The 12,316-nt window shown below is 34.1% G+C and overlaps 1 protein-coding gene across 1 annotated transcript; it reads right to left on the reverse strand.

The window, feature by feature from the left end:
* Nucleotides 1-800: 800 nt before the first annotated feature.
* Nucleotides 801-9,645, reverse strand: LOC100379032 (E3 ubiquitin-protein ligase RNF103-like). The gene is made up of 4 exons (XM_085504452.1): nt 9,191-9,645; nt 7,694-7,830; nt 6,162-6,277; nt 801-5,457 (listed from the first exon to the last, which is right to left on the reverse strand). The coding sequence occupies exons 1-4, from the start codon at nt 9,414-9,416 to the stop codon at nt 3,924-3,926; spliced, it is 2,013 nt and encodes a 670-aa protein (XP_085360578.1). The 5' UTR covers nt 9,417-9,645; the 3' UTR covers nt 801-3,923.
* Nucleotides 9,646-12,316: the final 2,671 nt, after the last annotated feature.

The following is a 12,316-nucleotide window of genomic DNA, read 5'->3' on the forward strand; positions in this document are numbered from 1 at the left end:
TGGCACTAATCAACATGTGACAAATCAACCTATGGAACTAATAGACATGTGACAAATCAACCTATGGGTCTAATCGACATGTGACAAATCAGCCTGTGGGACTAATCGACATGTGACAAATCAACCTATGGAACTAATAGACATGTAACAAATCAACCTATGGGAATAATCGACATGTGACAAATCAGCCTGTGGCACTAATCAACATGTGACAAATCAACCTATGGAACTAATAGACATGTGACAAATCAACCTATGGGTCTAATCGACATGTGACAAATCAGCCTGTGGCACTAATCAACATGTGACAAATCAACCTATGGAACTAATAGACATGTAACAAATCAACCTATGGGAATAATCGACATGTGACAAATCAACCTCTGGGACTCATCGACATGTGATAAATCAACCAATGGGACTAACCGACATGTGACAAATCAACCAATGGGACTAACCGACATGTGACAAATCAACCTGTTGGACTAATCAACATGTGACAAATCAAGCAACGGGACTAATCCACATGTGACAAATTAACTTGTGGGACTAATCGACATGTGACAAATCAACCTATGGAACTAATCGACATGCGACAGATCAGCCTGAGGGACTAATCGATAATTGAAGAGATTATCACGAAATGAAGAAATCTGAGAGAGGTCCACATGTCGTACACCTATATATATGCAATATCAAAGCAATGAGACTTGTGGTTTTTAAAAAGAAGTCGAAAAAGTGAAACATTGACACTGGCGACGGACGCTAACAGACAATCACTCATATAAAAAGAAAAAGAATTTAATAATGATGCAATAAATTGAGATTTATTATTCATTCTAGTCTTTTAAAAGTCATTTGGCATTGAGTGATGACATCACTGGTAATGTTACAGTATCCTTTTAACATCACATTAAGGTAGAAGCCTAGTTGCTCATTTTTCACAAAGTTGGTCATGAATCACATGAAATGTTCATTAAAATATTATGTATAATCATAGTTACAGTATTATAATTCAGGAAAATTGGCAAAATATCAAGATCAAAAAAATGATATTTTAAGAATAATACAACAAAACTCAATATTAAAGAAAAATAACAGTTCTCATTTTAAAACTCAGGATAACAAAAAGTGATTCGTCTACAGCCTGTTTTTCACACCCTATGTGACCAGTTTACAATTTGGTATATGGCACAATAATGTCCACCTTCGGAACCAATAGCAACATAGTTCCAATACTGACAAAACTGATACCAAAATACAACCATTATTCAACAAGAAGAACAGGAAGAACAATTTATTTCAAAATGGATTTTTTCTGGTATTGTCATTTGAGAGCAGGCTTCTATTGTGACACGGCATGTTAATAAAATACACAATGCATCTTGTAACTCAAATCATTAAGTCATATGTGACCAATATATGATGACTGGATTTCTTGGTCAGATCTGTAATGCACCAGAGGAAAATGTAAGTCTTATACGACCAGTATCTTATTATAAATGCATCAATGATTGGCATTCTTAAAGATGAGTGGTTGTCACCAGCGAACGGGCGAGTTTTGAGCGTCGATTACGCATGCTAAAAACGCAAAGGCGCATGGGTAGACACTTGTTTGTAAACAATTACACGTTATGGCAATGTGACGTATATGCAGGTGATCAGTTGAATAGTAAAAACTACATGCATCACTGGATTTGTTAACCTTACTGTCACACAAAAAAGCATTAAACCAGCAGTATTGCAACATAGCTCACGGTTTTGGTAACAAATACCAATACAGCTTACCATTACAAACTGTTACATTTAAACTATCAATATTACTATTGTGTTCACAGAACAGTGAGCTATATTGCAATACTGTTGGTTGGGTTGTTTTTTTTGGAACAGTAATATAACCAAATTAAAAGTAAATAAAATTAGCTAAACAGTGTTCAACACAAGAAAAGACTGTGTTGCACTCCATGCTAGTGTTTTTTTCATACACATATTTACTATGCAGTACATCTACAGAGCACATGTAAGGTCTAGAATACATTGAGATTAATAAATGTTGATACATAACATTATGCACTTTTGTTCCAGCTTGATTACTGGAATACCAAATCCAATGAAATTCTTCACATTTCCATGCAGCTGTCTGTTGAAATATCAGTCACCTGACTCAAATTCACTTTTTCAACAATTTCTTGAAAAATTGTAATTTTTATAATTCTAGCAAACACTATCATCTAGTGGAATAGCTGTGATTGACACATGTCATGTTTGATATGGTCCCATAAAAATAAATAAGTATACAGTGTATTAGCAGGTATTAGTACACTCTGTTCCTTTGTTCTTTGAAAGTTTATCAAATACAATGCTAAAAAAACACTTTCAAATTTCTTGTTAATTTCCTGGTGTTAAATACATCGTTTACCGGTACACGAAATTGACAACAACTACACTTTGATTCATATGGAGCTAATATGAAAACTGAATCCAGTGAAGACACTGTAAATCAACCAATCTTTACAAGTGCCAAATATAATCCATGCTAACCAAATTTGGCGGTTAACTAAAAATATTTAATGGATTGCTACTGCGTTACTACCACCACACACTGGAATAGTACAAACTAAACATTATTCCAGTAAAAGGGAATCTTTTTTTTTTTGTTGAACCTGATTAATGTAAATATTTTGTTAATGATGTACCGTAAACAAGATTTGTTCATAGGCCGTTAAAATTTCATACTGGTTCCATTCAGAATGACTAATGCTCACATAATCAGAGTTTTTTGGAATATTTGGAGTTTTGATCAGAAATAATTATAAACAGTATTTGTTTAAATGTCTTAATGTGAATTGCAGACTATGGAACAAGGCTTATAGGTAGTTCAGACTACAAAGTAAACTGTTAGACATAAAATAATCTGTAAAACATATGTACAGATAATTAATATATATATGTGATACGTTACAAATGTTTTACAAGCTAACACAAACAAGTCATGACGTAGATGACGTAGTCCCATCTTTGACATGTTTAAATCATATGATACAAGATCCCGAGTTTGAAACATTAGCTTAGGTCCAGTAGAACAGATAGACGTATATAATTGGCTTCATACACCAAGCGGTTGGATCAGGAAAAGATTACAAAGCATACATAGAGGCACTACAAGGTCGCATTAACCTTGGCTATACAACAGTAGATACTCAATATATCTACCGCTGTAGTGCCCTTGTGCATACATTGCAACACCTTTGCAATGACCTTGTATTCATAGACCTTGATGGTGGAAAACAGTAGTTATTATTTGATAATAACAATTATTATACATCTGTCACGGTAACACTATAAGTTACAGCGTGCTGTAATTTTGCGGTATTTTACGGGGTACTTTCATCCTAACATATTAGGAAATTCAAATTCCAAATATGGAATGATTACACACGTAAGCGACCTCTAATAATAAAAACATGGCTGCCATCAGGGTTTGACTGGACTCCACACGAAGAAGTTCTGCTGATTTTTTCTAAACATTTTGGATTTTCGCATTCCCATAATGTATCCTTGGAAGGAAAAGATGTATATCAATAAAGTTATTACGAGAATACCTCAAAGTATGCACTCAGATAGTATGCCGTCAATACTCCTGTTGTACTGTCTTCGTGAACACATGTATTTGGAGGTATCCTCTTAATAACCTCATATTATTAAGATGTATGTGTTAATTTTGTGACTAGTTTCAAAAGAAAGTATTAAAAAAAACATATACCGTATTTGCTCTAATAGTAGCACATGATCCAGCATACAACCAATGCAATTTTTTGTTTATGTGTACTTCTAATAGAGCAAATATGATAGTTTTCCTTCAAAAAGGCCTACGCTGAAAAATGTTGATACATGCAAGGGTGCAGAATTGCCAGAATTGCAAATCAGTCCATATGTTCAGGACATTTGAAGCCTTTAGATTTGTATGAAGGCCATCGACATATAGGACAGCAATGATGACCATGCAACCACACCACAATACACTGGTGGTGGTACGTATGATAACATGGTAATCCACATAATATACTTTCTGTATCGTAACTTTCTAAACATATGGCACATTCCTGACTTATAATCATACCCTCCGGTGGTTGTGGCTGCTGTGCATCATGGGAGTTAGGATCGTTACTTTCTTTCATGTCAGTATGATCACAATCAAGGTTGTGTACACATTGCTCTGTTTCTTTCTTCTCGTCTCTGTCTTCTGGTTGCATGATGCAGTTGCTATGGCAACACGGTCCTTTGGATGTTTCTTTCTCATTACCATTATTTATTTTCAGTTGTTGCACCGAACATCGACAGACGGAAGCTGTTTTTGCCTCGTTGTATTTCTGACACATCATTCCTGCGTAACTCCATACGGGAAGGTCACAGATGTAGTCATTTGATACAAGAGGGTTCAACCATAAATCGGGAACAGCCAGCCGTTCTATCAAGAGATCTAAGCCATTCTCCATCAGATGTACGTCGTTCGGGCCGCGGGTTCGAAACGTTGGGCTGGTACGAATAAGTAAATGATAACACTGTTGCATTGTCTGGTTCCACCATTCAGAAATATTCATATTATCATCTGCACTCGGCTGAGAAAATCCAAATATTTTCCTTATGTTACTGACAGCGATCCCATACATCAAGAAACTGATAACCAAAAGCGTGGTGTAGCCACCGTATATAATCCAGTCTCTGCGTATACAACAAGCCAGCTCAGTCTGGCTTACAAGTCTCATAACTTTATATCCAAACTTGCATACATTTTCCATACAATTTAGTTGAACAATACGCAGCAATGGTATCCAGAGAATGATAGTTACGACATTATACTTCCCAAGCTGCCAGAATAACTTTAGAGAACGTCTTGCTAAAGTACTGTTAACTAAAAATACATCCATGAAACAGATAATGTTGACGAGTACAAGACTCATTAGAAATACATCGTTTATTTCTGGATGAAAAGATTTAAGAAATATTTCCATGGATTTATAAGTCTGGAATTCTCCATCCCTTTCCCCGTATTCAAATGTAGATTCCGGCATTACAATAAGAAATGAGGGAAATTTTTTAATTCCGGTATTTTGTTGGAATGATTCGTAATCTTCATCTTTGAGAGTATACTTGCCGAATTTGAATCGTCCAGAGAATTTGACACTGAGTGCAGAGAAAAACATTGGTGACTTGTTCATGTGAGAAACGAGAATGATTTTATTCAAAGCAGTCTGTTCGATCCACTGGGTTTTCAGTTCTCTTTCAGAGCTGATGATTTCAATACGGGATGACAACCGATAGTTTATCCAATCCAGAAGTGGCTGTAATTTGCTAGGACCATCATACGTTATGATAGCAACATTGTCTTTTGGCTGCTGTCCAAGTGGTAGTGCAATAATCACGTTGGATTTTTCCCATCCTTTTCTTTTGCAAAATCTGAGGGAGGAATTGAATTGAATTTTCAGAACTAAACACACCTACTCACTAAGCAATGCATGATTCTTCACTTTTATGTTCTATAATCTAATAATAATCTAAATTTTGTATGTCCAATACACATCACATTTGGTGGCATATACCGTATTTGCTCTATTTGTAACAAAGCTTATGTAAATTACAGTGGTGTTTCTAAGGTAATAATAATTCAGTATACAACTAATGCATTTTTTGGTTTATGTGTACTTCTATTGGAGATGTGCTTCCAATAGAGCAAATATGGTAGCATGTACGATTGTTTGAATCTTAGATGAACTATGGCACTATAAATCATTCTTTGTCAGCTACTTAACATAGAATCTGTGACATAGAATGTAAATATTCTGAATGCCTAAATATAACAGAACACAGATGGATATCATTAGCTTAAAGGGGCATGAGTGATGTTTTTAAAAAAAAAATTTCAGATTTTTCAATCCATTTAACACTGAGCAACCATTAATTTTATGGAAACAAATTAGTAACCACATGATGATGTCATTTAAATTTGAATATATATATATATATTGAATAAATTTCTTCACATGAAATAACAGGTAGATTTATGACCCCCTTAGGGTGGCTAGATGTCAAAGGTCAATGATACACAGAGCACCAATCATAAATTGAATAGCAATCTGTGAGAGGCATTGTATACATCATACCTGGAGTCTAAAGTACAGTCAAATATTCCAGTTCGTATACCAAATCGAGATATTTTCTTCACCAACATTGACCAAGATTTGTCTGTTAGATACGAAGTCTTCCGTTCAGGTATAACCTACAAATAATTGCCAAGAAAAATATAATCACAAGACTCAAATATCAAATAAACCTTACATGTAGAAAGGACTTCAGTGAGCATGACATAGATACTGGAAATATCTAGAACCGTGTTCGTTTAATTCAATTAAAGTGATATTCATAGCACGTTAAAAGACAATAGACCAACCATGCGTGAGAAACAGTTGATGAAACATTAAGATTTTGTGATATATTTTCCAATGGTTGATTAAATTTCACCAAAATATAAAAATAAAGAAAACATGCACCAGTTATGTTTTGCCTTTGTACCAAATTTTAAAAAAGCATTAGAAAAATGGGCAGAACACTAGTAAAAATACAATTACAAAACAAAATTTGCAGTATGTGCATTACTATGTGTGTTATCAATACCAAGTTCAAATAAAACTGGTCCAGGCATGCCTGAGAAACGGTTGATGACAAGTTCAAATGTTAAGTACATGTGATTTTGGGACAAAAAACACTGCCAGTCAGTTAAAGTTCAACAAAACAAGGAACTAATGCACATCATGGCACAAAATCTTTCAAGATTTTGCAATGATTGCAAAAATTCAACAATGAAAATAATAATGAAGATCTTTTCCCACAGACCCTAATAATTTTTACACCTTAAATGCATATGGTATGTAAATAATATTGTAATAAAATGTGTTTATTTTTTGTGTACATTTTTCTTTCTTCATTGTAAAAGTGTTGTGTTGTGCAACTCATTTCGCAATTTCATTTTCCCCAAAAAGGTAAATTTGTAAAAGGTAAAAACTAATATAAAACTAAAATTTAAAATTACTACACCACATCATGTTCAATATTCTCATGGACTGTAAGCAATGGTGTAAAATGCATTGAAATTTGGTTTAAATTTTGGTTCTGATCCTTATATGTTTAGGTTTTTATGTCGATTACACATACATGTATTGGAACCAAGATTTATGAAATCTAACAATAAACATGATTCAGTTGCCTGGTGAGTAATGAATATTTGGCATGGATGGTTTTGAGATACGAGTGGAACGAACTTTGGACACACACACACATATATATATATATATATATATATATATATATATATAGGCAGTGTTCTCACCAGGAAATAAATATGTGAGGTAGAGTTGTTCCATCAATTTAGAAAGTATGAAACCCATATGTATGAGGAATATGAGACAGGAAAATTAAGTACTTTGTTCCTCTTATACTATCAGAGATGGTGTCCCCAAATGTTTAGTATGAAAACATGTTTGTATTTTATTCTACACTTATAAATTGTCACTTGTATTTTCTTGCTTTTTGTGAGACAATATGTCTCATGAGAGTAAACAACCTGGGACAAGAAATTAAACCATGAGGCAAATGTCTCATATCTGGTGAGAACGCTGCATAGGATAAAACTAATTACCTGTACAATCCACACACTGTCCTTTTTGTCTTCAACTTCTTCATTGAAGTGTGCTCCACAAGTGAATCTTGTACTTTCAGATGACCTCTCATCTTGAGAAGAGGTCACCGATAAAGATTCACTTTCTGTTAACTCTCCTGCAAACAATGGAAGACAGATGAGAGAATAATAAGACTTAGTAAAGTACATGTACTACCTGTACTATTTTTTATAATGTTGTTTAGGGATGATATCTAATGAATTTTTATCGAGAATAGTTGAAAATACTGAATACGTTAAATGAACAATAACAGACATATCTATATAACTTTAGTGACATTCAATTAATTTTGTAAGCGTTTTTTTCAGAAATTTTGTCTATCCTAGATTTGCTTTGTTCAAAGGTTATACATTTTCATGATGACACTATTGGAAGCACATTGGTGTGATTTCAAGTTTTAAATGTTCTGTGATTTCTGGACAAATTCACAAGCTCCAATTAAACCAAACAGAGTATTTTTTAAGATGCCATAAGTTGAGCATTAACATTCAAAAGCATGACTTAGTACAGTCAACAAAAAATTATCACAATGGTAGCGAAACTACTAACAAACTAGTAACCATTTTCTCTTGACTATGTGGTCAAAGTATCCCGTGGCTTAGTCTTTTCCACGAAACAAAATGAAATCCTAACTCGCATTTTTTTTCATTGGCCTAATAATATCTGAGAAAATTTCACACTGTGAAATACGAAATGAATAGCGCCACCAGTGTTCAACAATTCCAAAATGGCTGTCACGTCATGTCATCACAGACTAAATATTCTCGACAAATTTATTTCTCTGACGTGGCGATGTTTGAAGTCGTTAAAAATTTAGGCACATGACAGCTTGATCAAATTGATTTCGCAATATTCTTTGAGGTGGCATTGTCTAGATATGTTATCAAGATTACCAAAACACAGATAGTGCGTCACAGACTGATACGTGTTGCTTTGACAACATAAGGGGTGTATACTTTGATATGCAGGTGGGGATAATTGATTCAGCATCAACTTTTTTTCATGAGAAACAAAATTCAATGATGGTAGAAATTTCGCTATCATGAATCTCAATTTAAAGTAGATTTATAATACTAAACATAATCTGTGGGACAGAATTCTATCTCAGGTTTAAGAAAAAGATTTTATATTTGCCATGAATTGTTCGAGTAAACTACACCAGCTCTTTCAATCACAGCTAAACATTTACAGGGATGACACACTGGTATAATATAATTGGATTTATCATCAAAACCAACAAAAAATATGTAGTAACCCATGCACTGTCCCCAGGCAGTGCCATAGTGTGGCGAAATCATTGCTTCACAGACGGAGAAAGAATTCCTCAAAGTACACTGGCGAAACTCAAAACATGCATCCAACGTGAACAATTCATTATAGTACTTTCAGAGTTCTATCTCAAATGCGGACAGAATGAAACAAGACAACCTAAACTATTACAGTATGCATGCACGTACCAGACGTTGAGACCAGCTCAGACAATTCTTGTTTTTCAAACACTCCATTGTAGCTTATGCCTCTCTCGTCCAATAATGTCTTCAGCTTCTTGACGCTGAGAGACAGTGGGTCCACCAGATGACAGGCCAGGAAACCCGACTCGTACCATGCTGCAAGCTCCAAGATTCTCAGAGTCGCGAACAAAAACACAAAATACAACAACAAAAACAGTAGTTTTGTTAACATACTGATGGTGGAGTCAGTGGGCGTTGATGTTGTTTCCACGTCAGCAAAGCAAACGCACTCATTTGGTCGTTCCGTGGACTGAAACTACGCTAAACTTGCATAGCACTATTTTCCAAACGCTAACTAGTGGATAATCAACTGTTCAGAGCGACATTAACATTACAAGCTATAGGTATGATTACTTTAGCAACATTCGCCAAATGTCAAAACGGAAATACAAGATGGCGCGTAATTAAGATTCCCTAACTTAATGCAAATTCTACTTCAGGTAAAAGGTCATCAGACATCTTCGTTACCAGTAACTAGGATATAACCATATTGCATCATGCTACGGTAGTTAGGTGTAGCAATTTTGATTAAGCTTGAAATAGCGTTAAATAGTTGTTTTAAACGTCATATGGCTCCGACCAACATAGAAATATGTATCAAAAATATTATAAAGGACTCAAAATTATGCATATTGTTAATATGTCGTAGATATTAGAATATTAATCACATTAACTATAGACTACTGATACTAGGCCAGCAGCACCTACAGCAGTCTGATTATTAAAATGTGATTCTGAGATTATTTTTTAACTTTTTATATTTTATTTATATTTATGGCAACCAACCTGAATCTCTATCAAAATATCATCGATTGGTCCCTATCAAAGGTTGTCAATTACTGTTTCCATAGTAACCAGGTCCCCATCTTTGCCAACAAGTAATGGGTGGGTCCTTGCGTCAAAGGCAATCTCTCCAAAACAAAAATATGAAAATCCGTCCATCTCTTTTTGAGTTATAAATGAATAATAATTTCCGAATTGCCATTTCCATGGCAACCGCACACATATCTGTATCAAGATTTAATCGGTTCGTCCTTTCGTCAATAACAACTTCTCTTGGAAAATACGAGAATCCGGTAATAAGAGAGGACTCAGTTTATTGCACCTACCATACCCATACGCGCCCACACCATGCATACCTTTCATACCTTTGAAAGCTTGTTATGTCTACATTGCAACTATGTGTAATGTGGAGCTCTAAAATGGTAAGAATAAGTTTCATTAAAAAAAACAGCCATGGCCTAGTTACCAACAAACTCTGTTTTTTTTTTCTATTCCAGTGATATCGGGACATACTACGCATAATCGATTTGCAAACTGGCATTTACCAAAATTAGGTAATAACAGAGATACCCAAGTAATGCACCTCTGGTAATAATCAAAGAAATCGTGAGTATTGGGGGCATATGAAGAAAAAATAGAGAATATTTAAAATTAATTCTTATTGCTTGTAGGATTAGCATTTTAAATAAGAAGCCTGGCACCAGATACAGGTCTGCTATTTGAGTTTATACAACTCGAAGAAAACTATAGTTAAAACAAAAAACAATAAATTTAATTGAAAATCTGTGGTTTGCAGTCTGATTTATTCGTTTCTTTGCATAGCAAATGTTAGAATAAAAACACATTTTTTTGTACTGGAAATACTGATTTTATAAGGTGGGAACAGTTATACCCAAAAAAAAGTGTCGTCATCGTAATTAAAAAACAAGCGAACGAGCACCGTCCCTTATAATACATAATCACCATAGCAATCTGGTTGTTAGTTTTGATGTTCAGAATATACTGGTTATTAAAAATCACAAAAATATTTGCTAAAAATAAAAAAAGAATGACAGTGTCCCGAGATAAACAAATCTTAGATACATGGTACCGAGTATGGAAATTCTAAACTTCCTCACATGTTGAAGATACAATATGAACGTATATGTTTAATATTATTGTTTAGTACTGTATATGGTTAAATACACTGATGTATCATGAACTGAAAGTACTATTCCTATTAGTACACATATGAGTATTCGTTTGATGAACCAATGCAATTCTCTAATACGGTTCTGACTTTGATTCAAGCTAATTAACAATGCAATACAGTGGAGATGATACATAGAACATGTACAAAAATATGACTGATTATATCCACAAACTGATTAAGAAAATATATATGCGGGTAATTATAACTGCAACAACAACAAAAACGTTTCACGATGGAGCCTGTCCATTGCCCATGATTCTCCTTCATCTAATATTTAATTTAATAATTATAGTTTATTTAGAAGTATTTATAATTATTTTAGAAAACAATTCAGAGATTTAACTTCCATTTCGAAACGTGCAAACGCCGACTACTTATATTCCGTGTGCACGAGAATATCTTTGTAAAAACCCAAGTTAAAATATAACTAGCTCTTATTAAATGTCTTAAAATGCTTTATTGATCCTAAAATACTTTGCATATTTTGAGAAGGTATTATATGATATCCTCACGATGGTTTATCTTAGCATTCGGCATTTTCTCAATGATGGAACTGTTGTTTAAAAACATCTTTCGGGATAATCTGACCACTTAACACCAATAACCTTAATAGCAATACTGAGCCTCCCTTTGACATACAATGCCGATTGCTTATAACAAACGAACAAACCAACGCTCAAAAACATAGCTTCTTTGTAGTATAATATATGTACTATATTGTTCGATCCTAGCATCATCTCACTATTTTTTAACTATTAGTATACTAAATACTCCTATATTTTAGTCATACATTAATCTAAACCATAGACTTTAGAAAAAAATAATCTCTGTAGTACTTGACTGATTGGCCCATTCTTGTGGTAATGAGCAATTGTAAATGGTTGTCCTTATATTTGAAAAAATTACATTCGTAGTTAGAGGACAAGCCAAATGAGTGACTGAAACATCATGAATCGCACCATTTGTCGGAAAACTGAAATTTAGCCAGTCAATTATATTGTTTTAATTTCAACCAATCAGCTCGTTCATCTTTTCACCAATCATATCCAAGGCCATATTCATTGTAACCATTCATGAACAGGGCCAATATTTACTTT

This window comes from Saccoglossus kowalevskii, chromosome 10 (genome assembly GCF_978046115.1).
Source record: "Saccoglossus kowalevskii chromosome 10, keSacKowa6.1, whole genome shotgun sequence".
Classification (NCBI taxonomy): domain Eukaryota; kingdom Metazoa; phylum Hemichordata; class Enteropneusta; family Harrimaniidae; genus Saccoglossus; species Saccoglossus kowalevskii.